Source organism: Sus scrofa, chromosome 12 (assembly GCF_054392235.1).
Source record: "Sus scrofa isolate SSC_HxYL_T2T_F1_AM1 chromosome 12, Sscrofa_HxYL_maternal_Yorkshire_Landrace_v2.0, whole genome shotgun sequence".
Lineage (NCBI taxonomy): Eukaryota > Metazoa > Chordata > Mammalia > Artiodactyla > Suidae > Sus > Sus scrofa.
In genome coordinates, this window is record NC_139394.1 from 46,304,067 (window position 1) to 46,322,516 (window position 18,450).

Here is an 18,450-nt window from a genome sequence, read left to right on the forward strand (position 1 = left end):
AAAGGACAAAAACAAAACAAAACGAAAAAAAAACACCTCCCAGCCAGAGTTCCCTGATAGCCTAGGAGTTAAGGATCTGGTGGTGTTACCGCTGTGGCTCAGGTTCGATCCCTGGCCTGGGAGTTTCTGCATGCCGCAGATGGGATCATCTAGGCAGTAGATGAAACAGACCCGCCGCAGAGTTCATGTCTTCCTAGTCAGGAAATTGCCAAGAGCGCCTACTACCTGCCAGCCGCTCAGGGATACAGATGTAAAGCCCTGTCCAGGTGTGCAGAGCGTTCACCATCTAGGGACTCTCTGGAGGGCTCCTTTTAGGTAGGAGATGGAAATTCATTGACTCGACAGCTCTCCTGTAAAGGTCCTTAAGGGATGGCAGGTGTTTGCCGTCTGCTCAGGAGACGTGTAAACAATGAAACGTCGTCAAGCGCCAAGTCGGACAGAGGAAGCCTGGGAGGCCGAGGAGGGGATAATGAGGGTTGGAAGGGAGGAAAAGGGAATGGCGGGGGGGGGGGGGGGGTCCAGAGAAGAGATGACCTCCGTCCTACCCTCAGGCCTCTTTGCCAGGTGGCTGAGCGGTGTGTCGGAGTCAGGAAGGGTGTGGGTCGTTGGGCAGGGACATGCCAGGCAGGGGGACGGGAATTGGGAGCAAAGGCCAAGGACAGTCCCAGGTGTCAAGGGTGCGACCTGCGGCTGGAGAGGCAGGCAGAGGCCGGATCACCAGAACACAGATATTCTTCTGTGAGTCCTGCTGCCCAAAGTGTGGCCCTCCCACCGGCAGCATTGGCATCCCCCGGGAGCTTGTTAGAAAGGCACAACCTCAGGCCCCACCCAAATCTGCACAGTAATAGCGTCCTCGGTGACTCCCATTCAAGTCTAAGAAGCTCTGGAGCTCCCCTTGTGGCTCAGCGGATTAAGAGCCCGACAGAGTGTCCATGAGGATGCTGGTTTGATACCTGGCCTCACTCAGAGGGTTGAGGATCTAGTGTTGCCACAAGCTGCAGGGTAGGTCACCGATGCAGCTTGGATCTGGTGTTGACGTGTGGTGTAGGCCAGCAGCTGCAGCTCCCATTTGACCCCTAGTCTGGGAACTTCTATATGCCACAGTTGCGGCCCCAAAAAGAAAAAAAAAAAAAAAAGAAAAGAAGCATCTCTGATCTATATCATTATTTCCAACCTTTTAGAAGTACAAGGATGCCTTTTTAGCATCAAACTATTGCTCAGACATCACCTCCACATGAATATCATGCTTTTTGCATTATTGATTGAAAATACTCGATCAGAAAAAGTTGCTATGAATTTGGTAATGCTTTGAGTGAGTTTGAATTCTGTAGTCACCCCACAATCTCTACGCCTAATCTCTCCGGCAATGTGGTTGCATCTAACTTCCGCCGTCAGAGTGTGCAAACAGAATTTTTATCAATAGAATCTCAATCATCCACCAACTTCCCCTGTCGTTTCAGAGACATGCCACTTTTTCCTGCACACTGGTTGCCCACCCAGACGATCAGCCCTGTTAGCAAGTAATTTATAATCTCTGAGCCTGAATGATCTAGGGAAACTCATTATTTAAAGAATCCTTGGAACAAATCTTTTTATAATGAGACTAGACCCAACTCCACACTGGGTGCCTTTGCTAATGTGTGTTTTGCAAATATTCCGTTTAACAGGGATGCTTTCAGAGTGGACCCCACATCTCTGTGGCATAACCGAGACCTGACATGAACTGTGGTCTTTGCCAACACAAGCACGTCACTCTACAGTATATAAGGCACACGGCCTGTGGACTGTCCTTTGCTCCTCACAGAGTCTCATGATGTAGGCAGGGCAGTTCTCATCATTTAACCCACTTCGCCGATGTGGTAAAGCAAGTCTCCAAGATGCTGAATGACTTTCCCAGGATCTCATGCCTAAGTTTTGAATCCCTATCTTCTTCTTCTTCTTTTTTTTTTTTTTTTTTTTTTTGGTCTTTTTAGGACCGCACCCATGGCATACAGAGGTTCCCAGGCTAGGGGTCGAATCGGAGCTGTAGCCGCTGGCCTACACCAGAGCCACAGCAATGCCAGATCCGAGCCTCGTCTGCAACCTACACCACAGCTCATGGCAACACCGGATCCTTAACTCACTGAGTGAGGCTGGGGATTGAACCTGCATCCTCATGGATCCTAGTCAGATTCGTTTCTGCTGAGCCATGACGGGAACTCCCTGAATCCCTATCTTCTGATTTGCTCCTTGGTTCTTCCTGCCAAGAACAACTGCTCCTTAAAAATGAAGAAAAAGAAAAGGAACCATGGAGTTCCCGTCTTGGCGCAGCAGAAACGAATCCGACTAGGAACCATGAGGTTGCAGGTTCGATCCCTGGCTTCGCTCAGTGGGTTAAAGACCTGGCGTTGCCGTGAGCTGTGGTGTAGGTCACAGATGCGGCTCAGATCTGGCGTTGCTGTGGCTCTGGCGTAGGCTGGTGGCTACAGCTCTGATTAGACCCCTAGCCTGGGAACCTCCATATGCCATTGGAGCAGCCCTAGAAAAGGCAAAAAGACAAAAAAAAAAAAAAAAAAGAAAAAGAAAAGGAACCGAAAAAAGTTTGCTTTGGGTACCAGTCAGTTTATCAGAGGGTGAACAGGTTTGTAGGGCCTTTTAAATGCTAGTGTGTTCTGTGGCTCTGCCGGAGGGGGCTGGGATTTGCAGCCATCACCAAACTTTTGTGGCCCCTTGAGCTGTTGGTGAGAACAGCTCAGCCCTGCACAGACATAATTGCAGCCCCTCCAGCCTGGGGGCTCAACACTGATTTTTCTTCCTCCAGAAGCTCAGCTCGCCTCAAAATGTCACTCGGGAGCAATCAGGCGTGAGCATACCTTCTCCAGGCCGGCTTTGGATTTTCTCACCCAGGATGCTGCTCAACTGGGCCTGTCTGGGAGGGGCAGTGCAGGGCCGCAAGGGAGGACAAGAGATGCTTTGGCCGTTTTTATCAAGGCAGCAACTCGTGGGTTCTTTGTCCTGTCTTTAGAAAAAAAACCACCGTTCTGACCTGACCTGCGTGCTGAACAGCCCAGTCTACTGTTTTAAAATGCGTTTCTCAGGAAATTAAAACAAGATGCCATGAGGCTAGAGGCTTGGGCGTGATCCCCAGCTCATAAAATGTTAACGCTGAAAGTAACCTGAGAGATCAGTCCCCTTTTGCAAGGCCCAGAGAGGCATTGGAACTTGCCTGAGGTCACACAGCTGTTAGGGAGTGGGGCTGGGAGTCAGACCCAGGTCTCCGTGATTTCAGAGCCCATGCTTTTCTTGATATGCTTTCCTGCTCCTCTTCACCGGGCCCCACCTGGGCTTCGGGCCCTGGATTTCTCTGTACGAGCCAGGGGAGCATGAGGGATCAAGATGACACCTCTCATGGCCCAGCCCTCGAGGGGCGCCATTGCATTTGGCAGGCCCATTCTACCAGGGCTCTCAAGGGTTTGGGCTGGACCGTGACCCCTGTGATTGTCTCACTGTCACAGGATCAGTGGGCTTTCCCTTGAGCTCTGAGATGAGAGCACGCAGGCTTCATCCATTTCTACGTTGCAACCCATTCTGCATATTTTACAGAAAAATGAGGCTCCAAGAGATGAAATAACCTGCCAAAGGCCACAAAGTTGGACTTGACCTCACCCTGCCTGAGCCCAGAGCCCCAAGCATCTCACCAAAGGTCCCAGGCACTCCCTGGCTCTGACCCCCCAGGTAGAAGGGGCATGTCCACTGACTCGGCACGCCTGGTTTGCTCCTTTAGGAAAGGGACATTCTGTCTCTGGGCACAAGCCCTGCCCACCTGGGCCCTGCTCAGCATGCAGGTGGGTCCCCCGAACTCCATAAGACATGCAGGGCAGCTGGCTCTCCTAGGGGAGACAGGGAGAGGGTCCCAGGCTCCTCCCTCCCCACAGAAGCCTGGCCAGGCCGTGCCCACCCCTGAGGGCACCTCAATTAGTGGGGTCTTCAGAAATGAAGATGCACTGAGATCAGCTCTGCTGGGGAAGGTTAGCAGGAAAACAAGAAAACTGCGGTCACATTAAGCACCTTCAGATCCTGGAAAAAGGGATGCAGCTAGAAACCAGGGGTAAAATCTATATGCCGGCAGTTTTCAACTCAATGCAAGGATGAACTTGGTAAAACCAGGGGCCACCCCTACAGGGAGTGAGGTCTCCCTCCCCAAGTGCCCCAACCAGAGGCTGCTCTTCAGTGGATGGTGAGGCAGAGGGGCCTCCCGCTGTCTCCGGGAGGCGAATAGATGCCCTCTACCCACCCTGGGGACTTTGCCCATCAGGATCCAACCAGGAAATCGACAGCGCCACAGACTGGGCCGAACAAGAGAAGATGAATGAAGGGCCCCTCACAAGGGTGTGAGCGAGGCTTAGGGAAGGCAGTGCTGATGGGGCCGGGGAGCAGGAAGAGCCATGACCGAGCTTAGGAAAGCCAAAATCAGAGTGGAGAGTGCCCCCTCGCAAGGCCCCAACCCAGAGCTGCGCCCTTCCAAAGTGACACACAGCTAACCCACAGGAACCAGCAAATAGAGTTGGGAGAGTGACTAGCCCAGCCTGACTCTCCTGTCCTCCAGTTTCCTACCCGGACTCACCACTGGCTGAAGCCAACCAGAAGCTGGAGGGCAAGGGAGCCCAACAGTGCATGTTATACAAGGGCAGCTCCCAGGGCAGAGAGCAGAGGGGACAGCATGGGTAAGGGGACAGACAGAGCCAGCCTGCACTGAAATGCATCCCACCACCCACCGTGCAGCCAGCCCCCCTCCACCCTCCCCTCCTAAGCCAGCGCTCCTAGCCACTGTTACAAAACAGCCTCATGCCACCCAAGATTGCTTTGTACCAGCACATCCCTGCTTTAGCCTAGAAAATGCCTCCCAGATTTTTAGAGAAGCTTCTTTGCCTACTTCTCTCCAGTGTTTATGGCCTCGGCATGCTTCCTGTAATTTGCAGAGATTAAAGATGTAAGCCTCTTTTATTGCGATGTACTTTCCTGCCCCATTATGCATGCTGCCCGGCACTCCCCGTCTCCTCCCGCGGAGCTCCCCTGCCCTTGCCACGGGCACAGAGGATGCTTCACAGGTAGACCTCACCTGGCGCTGCCCGTGGCCCTGCTCCCGAAAGGGGCTGGCAGACTCTGGCTTCTGCAGGCTGGACAGCTCCTTACCCTCCCCCTCCTCCCCCAGATTCAGCATCATCTTTCGTGTTAGGCTGTCGAGGGCTTTGGCTTGGTCCCAATGAACAAGGGCTCCTAACAGCAGGTGTGTAGTAACTTCCCCTCCCCTGCACTCTCTCGCGCTCTCGGGGGCTGTGAATCCTGGTTTGCATGATGGGTAAGCAAATCCTTCACGGCATTCTTTGAAGCAACTTGGCGTTGAAACATTTGGTGGTGGCTGCTTAAATTTAGGCTTAATTAATTCAAATTGGTTGGATTAACAATAAATAAAGCACACCAAAAATAGGTAAATATGTGAGGTGATGGATATATTAATTAACCCAATGGGGAAGGGATTCTTTCACAATGTATATCAAATCATTCCATCGTGGACTTAAGTGTCATACAATTTTATTTGTCAATGATGGCTCAGTAAAGCTGGGGGTATATATTACTTTATTTAATCATAAATTCATTTCTTCAGTTGCACTCTTCACATTTCCTGTGGCTACCAGTACCAGGTTGGATAATACAGGTTCTAGAATATTCCATCTTTTTTCTTTTCTGCCCACCCCACGGCATATAGAGTTCCCCGGCCAGAAATTAGATGCGAGCTGCAGTTGTGACCTATGCCACAGCTGTGGCAACACCAGATCCCTTGACCCACTGTGCCAGTCCAGAGATCCAACCTGCATCCTGGCACTGCAGAGACGCGGCCCTTCCTGTCGTGCCGCAGCTGGAACTCCACGGAATAGTCCATCTTGGCAGAAGCTTCCTCTAGGTGGCGCTGTCCTGGGGAGGACAGAGACCTTCTTCATCACGCTCTTCTGCCTCTGCCCATCTAGTGGCTGCATGTTTGTAATGATAATGAGAATACATTAGGAATTTACGCTGCTCTAGCCCCTGCTGCTTCTGAAAAAAACTCCCCTTCGAACCCTAATGCAGTCTGGGTAGCCTTGGGCAGCTCTCGCTAAGGTGGGCATGCCTGGCTGTCTGCTTTGCCCATTACTCATGGCACTTCTGACACGACGGCTTCATTTCTCATTTCTCCCTGTAACCACGGGTACCTCCCCCCAGCCTGGCTTACTGGGTCTCAGGTTTCTTAAGCTCACTTATAAAGCAGGCGCACAGCTCCAGGTAGCTCTGGAAGACACGTTTTGGCTTCTCTCCCTCTGCAGCTCATTGAACGAGCTTTCGGTTCACCCAAGTACGAGCATCCCTGAATCCCAGCATCACTGTGCGTTCACTGCGTTCCCCCTTCTCCCCCCTCCCCTGGCCAAGCCTGTTCTTCGGGGTCCTCGGCCTCTCCTCAAGCCCTCTCTGGGGCAGACCTTAGAAAACACAGCCCCGAAAGCTGGCTACTCAACCCTCCTCTTCCCACCCATCCTCCTCTCCCGCAGCCCCCTCCCCCTTGCACCTGTGGGCCAGGCCCTGGGCTGGGTCATGGACCCAGAAATGAGCTGGAATGAGCAAGAAGCGCGCTCTTGTCTTGAGGCACCCACCGAGTGTGGGAAAGACTGACCCCAAACCACGGAGGGGCCGGAGTCCAGATGGAGCCTTTGGGTAAAGATGGCGGGAGAGCTGAGGCTGGTGGAAGCAAGTGGAAGGGGTTGGGAGGCTGCCTGGAATTCTCTCCTGCTCCTTGAAGAGGTAGATGAAAGGATTCCTGGCCTAAACCGCACGGCAGCCACTGGACTCCTCATCCCGGTTGTGAAAGTCCTGCCTATCTGTCCCGCTGGTTCCTGTCCGCCTGGCAACCCTTTCCTGAACCCCCGACCTTGGACCCCCCCCACCCTGCCTTGGTCCCTGGACGCCAGGCTGTCCTGGGTCCTGTGCATTCCCGTGCCTGGCCCTTGCCCATCCGTCCTCGTCTATCTCTTCTCTGCCAGCTTTAGAGTGTGTCCCCCAAATCTCCCCATGCTATGGCCCCAGTGCTGACACCCCCCCATCTTCCTGACTGCCAATCTCACGTCCCTCCCCCCATGTCCCCCGCATTTGCCCATCCTGTCCCCGTTCTCCACCTCCAGCACCTTCCTTGACCTAGATTCTAGGTTGGCTTTGCCCATTAATAAATAAGTGAGGGTTTGAGTTACAAACCTCTCACCTGTGCATTCCACAGGCCTTCCCTGGGTGCCTGCTAGATGCCCAGCCCTGTGCAGGGTCTCTGAAATCCACAGAGAAAGCTCGGGACTTGGTCTCACGATGCTCCAGCCTGGAGGAAAAGACAGGGAGATAAAGGATTAGGACATGGCGTGGCAGAGGCTTTATCAGGCACAGGTGACGAATACAACCAGGAAGGAGGTGCTGCTCTGGGCGGGGCTGGGGGCTGCATCTTCAGTGATGAGCAGAGAGATGGTCGAGTGGACCGAGTAGAAAGATGTTCTAGACAGAAGGAGATGCCTGTGCCTCCGTGCAGAGCAGGCATCAGCAGCATCCGGTGCAGTGGTCCTGGTGGGTGAGACCACGTGGTACCAGAAAGCAGAGGGCTGCCCAGAGCAAGCAAGGAAGGGAGGTGGGTTAAGGAGACTGGGCTCCTTATACATTACTCAGGTTTGCATTTTGATTTTGTTGTCGTTGTTTATTTGTTTTCTCATTTTTTAAAGTTTTATTGAAGCCAAGTTGATTTACAAGGTAATGATCATTTCTGCTGCACAACACGGGATGCAGGTAGCCATGGACACACGTCCATTCGCTCTCAGATTCTTTCCCACATAGATTATCACAGAATATTGGGTAGCGTTTTCTGTGCTATCCAGCAGGTCCCTGTTGGCCAATTACTCCATACACCTCAGAGTGCATATCCCAATCCCAACCCCAGCCCCACTCGTCCCCTTTGGTAACCATACGTTTTTCAAAATCGATGAGTCTGCTTCTATTCTGCAAGTAAGTTTGTTTTTTTTGATTCTACATGTAAGTTTTATCATATGATGTTTGTCTTTCTCTGACTAACTTCACTTAGTATGGTAATTTCTAGGCCCATCCGTGTTGCTGCAAATGGTATTTTTCATTCTTTTTTATGCCTGAGTAATATTCCATTGTATATGTGCCACGTCTTTATCCATTCCTCTGTCAGTGTTGCTTCCATGAGGTTTGCATTTGGGACAGCCCGTTCTTCAAGCTGTCTGCAAAGAGAAAGACAGAGAAGGAGACCCAGGATAGGCTGATCTAGCCCATAAGTGTACCCCGCCCCCTCCCCAGTTTTGAGAGCCCACACATGGGATGGGCCAGGGTCTGCCGTCGCATCCTTTTCTGCCACCCCTCCCACCCCTCGCTGCCGGGGGCCATTTCTCCTGCCAAAGAGAGAAAGGCGAGGAGCTGCTCTTCCAGCTGCCGAGCTCCTGCAGCTCCAAAGGACTTCCAGGCAAGCCCTGTGTTTTCAGGTCACCTGCTGTATCATCATGTTTTCCTTCTCCTGAGCTCCTCGCCGCAGCTCACGGCCCAGCAGAGAAGTTAGTAAATAAAAAGAAGAGGAGTTGGACTCACTTCATAATCTCATTCTGTGGTTTTGGAGACCAACGTAAGGACTTGGCTTAGCTGACTGGAGTGAGTTTCTGATTGCTGCAGGAACAGATTGCCACCAACTTGGTGGCATCACACAGCACAAATGTATTCCCTTACCGTTCTGGAAGCCAGAGCTCAAAAATGGGTTTCGAGGTGTCAGCAGGACTGCCCTCCTTCTAGAGGCTCTCGGGGAAGATCCACTCCCTTGCCTTTTCTAGCTTCTGGATGCTGCCGACAGGCCTCGGCATGTAGTCCCTTCCTCCCTCTTCAAAGCCAGCGGCATCGCATTTTCCCATCTCTCTGACTCTGATCCTCCTGCCTCCCTTTGGTAGGGACCCTCGTGATCACAGTGGATACCTGGGTACCCGAGGGCGGTCTCCCACCCCCAGATCCTTAGTTACATGGGCAGCGCCCCTTTCGCCCGTGTCGGGTAACATAGGCACTCCTGCCAGGAATCAGGATGCGCACATCTCTGGAGGCCGTCATCCTGCCCTCTGCGGAGGCCTGTCCCGCATCCCTTTGAGCTTTTCCATCCCAGGACCCCACGAGCATCTGCCGTCACTGACCCGTGGCTCTGTCCATCTTTGTTCTTTCAGAGGAAACGACGTTTGAAGCAGGCGTGAAGGTTCAGATCCACAGTCAGTCTGAGCCGCCTTTCATCCAAGAGCTGGGCTTTGGGGTGGCGCCAGGGTTCCAGACTTTCGTGGCCACACAGGAGCAGAGGGTAAGTCGCCTGGGCTCTCTGAACCCATGGTCCTCAGCCTCTCCCGGTGCCTGCCTCGTGAGGAAGAGAAATAGGATTTCCACTCCGGGAAGCCTCTCAGTCCACCCAGGAGGCTGGAGCGGGGCTGGGCTCAGTCAAGAGACTCAGCCTGAAAGTGGAGAAAGGTACCAGCTTAACCTCCATAAGCCACTTCTCCTCTATTGCCTGTTGGTTCCTGAAACGAGGTGTGAAAGACGCCCAGCTTATTTTCTTTTTCATGAATTGGTTGGTTGGTTGTTTTTTTGCTGGAACTCTGGGGGAAAAAAATCTTTATGAGAGCGGGGTGGGAAGACAGTGCGTGCTAAGGGAACCTGTTAGCCAGAGTTTGGTACGTTTCATCACTTGTGTTAATACGGTGCAAAGTGGCTGTGCGAAGGGACAGGCACAGGGCACCACAGAGTTCAGGTGGAAAGAAGCCTCCTCCCGCTTCGTCCACTCTCTGATTTAACACCAGGGGAGGGGTCCTCCCAGCCCGCCAGGACGGCTACGCCAACGCCACGTGTTGGTGGAGTGAAGACAGGCACAGATGTGACATTTGCAGCTTCTCAGTGGGGATGAGGTCTCAAAGCAGGACTGTAGAGACAGGGGGTTGCCTCTCTTATCCCCTGGTCTGCCTGGAATAAAAGCTGGAGAGACCGTGACTCTGAGTGGACGCTAAACCAGGTCACCCAAGACAATTTGCTCTGGGTGGCCTGGAGCTCAGAGGGAGGGCATGAGTGACAGGGAGCCCCGCTCCAGGCGGTGGGGGTGGGAGAATCCGGAGGACGGTGCAGGAGTGGTCTGCAAAACGATGCGAAGTTGGCAACGTAGGAGCTCAGCTTGTTTTTAAAATTTGGCCCAAATCATCTTTTGTCTGGTACTGATCTCAGCTCCTTAGCCATTGCACTGGAAACTGGCTTTAAATCTCTAAGTGAGGAGTTCCCGCTGTGGCTCAGCGGGTTAAGAACCTGACATAGTGCTGGGGGAAGGGGGAGGGAATGGGATGGATTGGGAGTCTGGGGTTAACAGATGTAAACTATTGCATTTGGAGTGAGTGGACAATGGGAACCTGCCATATAGCACAGGGAACTATATCTGATTACTTGTGATGGATCAGGATGGAGGATAATGTGAGAAAAAGAATGTATGTGTGTGTAACTGGGTCACTTTGCTGCATAGCAGAAATTGGCAGAACATTGTAAACCAACCATTAAAAAAAAAAAAAAAAAACCCAACGTAGTAGCCATGAGGACACAGGTTTGATCCCTGGTCTCACTCTGTGGGTTAAGGACCTGGCGTTGCTGAAAGCTGTGGCGTAGGTTGCTCAGTGTTGCTGTGGCTGTGCCATAGGCTGGCAGCTGCAGCTCTGATTTGACCCCTAGCCTGCAGCCCTAAAACAAAAAAAGAAAAAAAAAATCTCTAAGCGAGCAGTATTTTTGAGTCTCTGGGAAAGCATTTCTGGGCCTCACGAACTATTCCCTGTACTTGACACCTGGGCCATTGCCAAAGGCCAAGGTCAGCCTCCACTGGAGCACATAGTGAGGGGAGAGGGGGATGGCGACTTTGCAGCTCGGGTAGAGGAGGCTGGGAGGTTGCCCCAGAGATCGAGGCAGGCTGTGTGGGCAGAAGTGGAGTGTGCCAGAGTGTGCAAGCTGGGAGCCTCGTGGTGCAACCAGAAAACATCATCCTTCAGAACAGAGGCGGGGAGGACCCGAAGCAGACAGCAGGGAGCCAAGTTCAGGGCTGAGAATTTGAGTCAGGAAGAGTCAGAACAGAGACTAACAGGTCAAGGTATGCAAAGAGTCTGGAGCCCAAGCTATTAGCCTGGCGTAATAGCCAGCCTGCGAATACCATCAGAGATAAACTAAGCGGTTCGCTAGTTAAAGCATTAAGGGCAGATTCATCAGTGATATACCACTGCGGTGGGGAACAGGGTTCAGTGTGAACGGAACTCAACTTCAGTGTGTGTGGAAGGCACGTGGCGTTTCAAAGGGAAAATGAGGGGTCAAGGTCAGGGAAGAGAGGGTGCTTGAGCAGAATCTGGGAGATGAAAAAAAAATGCAGGAAGGTAGGGAGTTAGTCCTTGAGTCCACCCGAGTTTGTTCATAGGACCCCATCACCGTTAGGCTCTTCCTCCCGCAGAGACAGGGTGACGGGTGTTGGCAGGAACCAACCAACAGAAAGTTCTTTGGGCAGCCTCGAGTTCTTTAAGGGGGCTGGGGGTCACCCCAGGGATTTGGCGTTGAGCTGGTAGAAACCGTATGAGTTTGGTCCAAGCCTTTAGAGGTCAAGGTTGAGGGCGGGTGGAGAGGAGGACGCGGAGGAGTCCAGCCAAGGAGATAATCGTGGTCAATCCTCACGTCTGGGTGTGATGCGAATCAACCCGCCTCCCTTCAGGGAGCTGGGCACGGGTTAGACTCAGTGTGCCCATCAGTTCCTTCACTCGTGAAAGGTGAATTTGGGGCTAGTTGTGCAAGGCAAGTCGGACTCTGTAGGGTGCTGACTGTAACCGCCACATGGGTCTCGAATGACGCACCTGTGGTGACCTCTCCTGTGTCTGCATTGCTGCTGTCACACAGAGGACGTGAACAGCCTTCCTTGAAACCTACCAGGTCCCCACCTCGCCCCTGGCAGTGGTTGGAAAAAAGGATGCTGCTCTCTGTGGGCTGCCGTGTCATCGGTCTGTGTCGTCGGAGTTCCATGCTCTCCCATCCTCACTGCCTCTCTCTTAGTGACACCCAAGGAATTTCTGGACCGGGTGGGAAGCTGGAGCTGATGCGTCTCAGAACCCTTAAGTCTCTTTCTCTTCCCCACGTGAAACCGAGGGACTCCCTGTGGCGACAGGGAACAGAATATATTCCTAGCTTCAGAAGACAAATTCGTTGTTAGCTTTGAAGTCGATGTTCAGAAAAGCAGCTTCATTCGTATTAGCATCGCTATGGGTTATTATAACTAATGGTAAGATATTTGGTTAAACATTTTACAGTCTTCAAAGCATTTCTGCGCCATCTCATTGCATCATTCCGTTCATATTAATAGAGAAATACAAAAACACATCCCGGAGCGAAATCTAATAATACATTATGTTTACATGTATATAAAAGAGCATATTCATAGGATATAAGACTCAAAGGAAATAAGGCAAAATACCCACGGTGGGAGAATTATGAATGATTTCTTTTTTCTGGGCTCGCCGCGTGTTTTATGACGGGGCTTGGTTTTATGTATTTGTCGAGGAAATATTTGTTGAACACCTACTATGAGCAAGGAGGTGGGGATACAGGGATGGTCAACACGGATCTACCATCTGTCCTCTCAGAGCCTGCGTGTTAGTGGTTTCTTTCACAAAGAAAGAACTAATCATTAACTAATATTAAGCCGAGTATAATTTGGAGATTGGCCCCCATTTGTATGTTCTCGCTCTGCCATCAGTACTAACCTGTCCAGCTGCCCCTAGTTCTCAAATGTTGATTCTAGGATGCATTTTTTTTTCCACGTTTTGACATTTCTGAAATTGGGGCTTGTTTCCCCATCAACCTCATCTCTGTTACAAGTGGCAGTGCTTGGAGTTCCTGTAGTGGCTCATCGGGTTAAGGACCTGACTAGTATCCATGAGGATCTGGGTTCGATCCCTGGCCTCATTCAGTGGGTTGAGGATCCAGTGCTCCCATGAGCGGCAGTGTAGGTCGCAGATGTGGCTCAGATCTGGCGTTGCTGTGGCCGTGGTGTAGGTTGGCAGCTGCAGCTCCAATTCCACCTCTAGCCCGGGAACTTCCATATGCCGCGGATGTGGCCCTTAAAAAAAAAAAAAAAAAAAAAAAAAAACTTCCTTAAACTACCTTGCCCATTCTTCTTGGTAGGACTAAGAATGAATCAGGAGACCCTGAGCAGTTAGTTGGTCTCCAGCCTCATTGTTCAGAAGGTTTTCTAGAAAACAGGGCCCTGGGTTTATATTGGAGGGTCTCAGTGATACCTTGGGGAGCGATACCAAGGTCACCCAGGGGTTGGCCGTCACTGCCGGGAGGCGTATCTTTCTCACCAAGACACCTGCCACTACCCGTTTGGAGCCATTGAGAATGAGAAGGGTTCCAGTCCCACAACCTAAACTCTGTGTTGTGTCCTTACTTGGGCTGCACTGAGAAGCTGCCCACTAGCCATTTGGGGGCTGTGAAGACCCAGGGCAGACACGAATGGGTCCTGCCGGCCCCAGTTAGGTCGCTGTGTGAGCACAGTTGGCTCCTGCAGAAGCCTAAGCCTTTGCCTTTGGCCACATCTCCAACATTTGGAGGAAATCCTACCCGTGGCTCACAGCGAGAAAGAGCATCCCCCACTCTACCCCTAATTCAAAAGGCCCAGATGTGGGGTGGGGTGCCCGCCAACTGCTTTTAACAGCTCCTCTCAAGCTTCCAAGGACAACTTCCCAAGTTGACGTTCAAAAGAGGAGACTCATTTGTCAATCTGACAGCCCAGATCCGCGGCCCTTGATATGCTTTGTGGGCCCCATTAGAAAGGGAGACTTGCCCCGTTGTGCTTTTCAAGGCAGGGGAGAGAATTTGTTGCACATGCCTCGTGCAGCTTCCAAAATTGTCAAAGCCAGAGCCGCACAAACATGGCACCCTCCACTTCTGCTCCAGAAGCGCCAGGGAGCCACCAGAGGGCGGGAGAGCCTGCCAGGTGGCCAGTCTTCCCTCACCAACAGGGAATAGTGTTTCCCATAAATAGATGAAAATAAGAATCAATTAATCATTGACGAGCTTGGCTACTTCAGCACTCATTGCCGCTCAGCCTCTAAGGGAGCCGTATCTTCAGATCCCCCAGATGGTTTTGCCAAGAGTCAGGTTTTCACCCTTTTTTTCCCTCCCCAGCGAGAGTTTGTTTTTATCCATGTGGAGGCGATGACAGGGGGTGGAGGAGGGAGGAGAGGGGTCCTTCAAAGAAGTCATTCTTGGCTGGGATGAGCCAATGTGCTCAGCTCTGTTGGGGGAAACCCAAAATGGATCCACATAAAACACACTCAAGTCTTAGAAGGAAATTAAATCCCTCCATCCTGCCTCCTCTCTGCCTGGCTGTTCCTCCCGCTCCTTCCCTTCCCAAGAGTCTCCAAAGAGGTCTCTAGACCTGCTTCTCTCTACTTCCTCTCCTCCCTTTCCCAGCCCACCTCCAGCGTCCCACTGAAACCCTTCTCCATCAAGGACACCCAGGAAGTCTTTGTGGCCAAACCCCATCTCTGTCGGTGAGGACTCTCTGCACTCCATCCCACCCAGTTTCTCAGCAGCACCGGAACGCTTGGCCTCGCCACCCCCTGCCCCCGAAACACTCTGCTCCCAGCTCTGGTCTGGTTTCCTTCTCGCCGCTTTGCCCGTTCCACCGGCTCATCTTTATAAGCAGTTCGTTCTCTGTTCACCCCTGAGACGAAGGGCGCCTGGGACGCTGGTTTTGACTTGTCCACCTCCGCAGTCTCCTTGAACGAGCGTGCCCTTCGCCCGGACTTTTCAGATCGCTACCCCCAGCCCAGATGTCTTTCCTGAGCCCCAGATGTAGCCAGCCAGGTGCAGTCGAACGCGTCCCTGTGGGCATCTCAAACACAACAGTCTAAATGGAACTCACCCTCCACCGCACACCTCCACCCCCAAACTGCTGCTCCCCCTAGATCCTCCAACCCTGTAAATGGCCTCAGGACACATACACATTCTCTGGATGGTGACCCTGTGCCTCACTTCCTCATCCATAAAATGGGGCTAATGACAGGTCCTGTTTCAGAGGGAACTAGAGGACTAGGTGAGTTATGCATGCTCAGAACAGTTCGGGCATACAGCAAGTGCTCAATAGGTGCCTCCACCCTGACGGGACTTTAATTTAGTCCTTTATGGTTCCTCTCCTGCCTTGCAGGTCTCCCTGTGGCTCGCTCACCTTGTCCCTCTCCAATCCATTCTCTGCCTCAACACGATCTTCCTGAAAAACAGATCTGAGCATCTCCCTCCCTCGTTTCCTCGAGGATAAAGCCCAGGAGCCTCTTCACAGCCCTTTCTGTTCTGATCCCTACCTACCTTTTGGCAGCATCTCTCTCTCTCTCTCTCCTCCCCCGGCCTCCCACGCGGAGCCCCGAGTCTCCTAAGCTGTGCGCAGTTATTCCCAAGCATCCCATGCTCTCTCCTCGCTCTCCCGCAGCCAGCAACACCCTTCCCACCCTCTCTTTACTTCATTTGTATGTGTCCTTTGAGACTCGGCGCTCATGTTCCCTCCCCCAGAAAGCCACCCTGGAGGATTCCGTGTGAATCGCCAGCATAAAATTCACACGTTATAATCATCTGTTTACTTATCTCTCTCCGCGCCAGATTGTGAGTTCTTTGCGACTCGGACTCTATCTTATTTCCGTTCTTTGTATTTCGGCATTTGAGACGGAGCCTGACATCACAGAAGATCCTTGATAGACTGTATTGAATACATGAATAAATGAATGCATGAAAGAGACACGCAGAGAGCCTACTTCATCATCTCAGTCTCCGGCTTGATGCCCATTAGTATCTTTCCCAACCTCGAGAATAAAATCCAAGTGCCGCATCCCGGCTCCAGCTCTCACCTTCTCCAGCAGCGCCCCCGCCCCGCCCCGCCCCAGGTCCATGCACTGCCCTCTACACGGGCCATGAGCCTCCCTGCCCCATTCCTTGAGCTTCCTGCTGACTCATTCGTTTATGGAGTATCTACAATGTGCCATGAGGGATACAGCGAAAGACAGGACTAAGCTGGTTCTTCTCAGCTTACAGTCTAGCGGGAGCAGCAGAAAATCAATCACAGATTAAGAGCTGTATGTGTCTGTGTCGTCTGCCCCCCGTATGTTGTTAAGGAGAACGATGCGGTCTTAGTCGTTCTCAGATGGAGGGATGGATGGATGGAGTGTTGTAGGATGATCTCTGAAGGCTACCTTCATTCATTTACCATCCATTTAAGCTCTGCTTAGCCTTCAGAGATGATGTCACTGAATTCAAGTCTTTAGCACTGAGAACATAAAATTTACACATTATAATCATCTGTGTACTTATCTCTTCTTACTGAGTGCTTAGGGGGAAAGGTGATACGTGCACAGTGGTACTAACGGATATGGCAGCGCCAGTCTGGGTCCAAAGTCTAGACCCTTGGTGGTACCCACTGTCACGAGCATCCACCAGGGCAGAACTCGCTTCTCCGGGATCCTCTCTGCACTGCCTCTGACATCAGAAGCCGGTTGCCTATCTCTCAATGGCGTATTTCCTCCTCAGACCCAGCAGAGGAAAGGCAGCCTACTGTCTGCTGACTCCCCCACTTCATCTTCCTCAGGAGACAATAAATGATGACAATCTTTGGTTGTGTCCTGACACCCAGTATCCCATTCTCTCTTGAGTCACGAGCAGCCTCTGAACTCTGAGTGCAGTGGTCTTGGTTAAGCATGGTTGTCTTGGTGTGGGTTTGGTTTTATAAGAGGGGGGGACAAAACCTGGAGAGGAGACCTCCGTACGCAGGCTGAAAGCTTTTTCTTGCCTCCTGGAAAGGTAGAAGATAGTCACACACAGATCTTTTAGAAATAGCAGCCAAGGAGTTCCCGTCGTGGCGCAGTGGTTAACAAATCCGACTAGGAACCATGAGGTTGCGGGTTCTGTCCCTGCCCTTGCTCAGTGGGTTAACGATCCGGCGTTGCCGTGAGCTGTGGTGTAGGTTGCAGACGCGGCTCGGATCCCGCGTTGCTGTGGCTCTGGCGTAGGCCGGTGGCTGCAGCTCCAATTGGACCCCTAGCCTGGGAACCTCCATATGCTGCGGCCCAAAGAAATAGCAAAAAGACAAAAAAAAAAAAAAAAAAAAGAGAGAAAGAAAAGAAAGGAAAGGAAAAGAAATAGCAGCCAGAATGAATGAATGAATGAAGTGGTCCTGCTGATGGCCACACTCTTAGGAAGGGCACGGGGAAGGGGGCTGGGAAAGGGATCTCCTTCCTACTTCTCCCCTCCTCCTTCACGCGTGACAACAACGGTTACCCTCCGGAGATGGAGAAATCTTTGTGCTTGTTTACGTGGTGACAAGCAGGCTGGAGAGCCCCTCGAATCACTCACTGTGGGCGAGTAAATCTCAGTGATAACCTGTTAGTCTAGCCCCAAAGCAGCTCTGGTTTCTTACCTATTGAGACTTCTCATCTTTTTGCTTTGGAAACATTTTCATGACAGTCTGCTGGCTGGGAGTATAAATTTCCCTAAATAACCCGAGTTCTTTGCATGTCTTGCTCTGTGGAGGAGGGTATGCTCTCTGAAGGCAAGGACGCCGAGCAACTAGCACAGAGCCTAACGCTGTCGATCAAAGAATGAGTTATTAATTAATTGCGGAGTGGATCAGTATTGGTGAATGCATGGCTCCCAACCCTGCAGCCCAGAGTATTGTGGAACAACAACAACAAAAAAAATCATTCTAAGTGAGTGAGTGTCATCACTCCCCAATTTATCTGCCTTATGTTTTAAGACAGCACTCTCAGGAGTTCCCTGGTGGGCCTGGTGGTTAAGGATCCAGTGTTGTCGCTGCTATGGTATGGGTTCTATCCCTGGTCCAGGAATGACTGCATACCTCAGGCGCAGCCAAAAAATTACATAAATAAAGATAGCACTGCCAGTCGTTTGATGCAAATTAGGTGACAAAGGCTAGGAAGATGGCATTTGGCCAAGAAGACCATAAAAGGAACAAGCAGAAGGGAAGTGGGACTCCAGAAAAGAGGCCACCCGTCTCTGGAGAAGGCAGACGAGACAGCTGTTGAGGGCGTGGAAACTGGTAGAGCCCTTGGGTAGCGAGGTGGGCGGGGACTCGGCAGCATCCATTCAAATAAAAAAGCACACCTCCGCTTCGATGGAGCAACTTCCCTTCTTGGAATCTGCCCTAAAGTCATCCTTACCCAGGTCCCGCAGGGAGCACGGACGGAGATCTTTTACGCAGCACTGTTTGGAAGAGCAAACCTTTAGAAACAATTTCAATGTTCAGCAAGTGGAGAATGATTCCATCAAGGAGGGCCAATGCCTCGCGTTCCCCTGCCCCCTGCA

General features: G+C 51.8%; 1 protein-coding gene across 1 annotated transcript in view; it reads left to right on the plus strand.

The window, feature by feature from the left end:
* Positions 1 to 18,450, plus strand: part of ASIC2 (acid sensing ion channel subunit 2) — a 276,331-nt gene that overhangs the window by 196,206 nt on the left and 61,675 nt on the right. Inside the window, exon 3 of the mRNA XM_021067438.2 lies at positions 9,258 to 9,385. Within this exon, the coding sequence (XP_020923097.2) occupies positions 9,258 to 9,385 (128 nt within the window). The remainder of the gene's footprint in view (positions 1 to 9,257; positions 9,386 to 18,450) is intronic.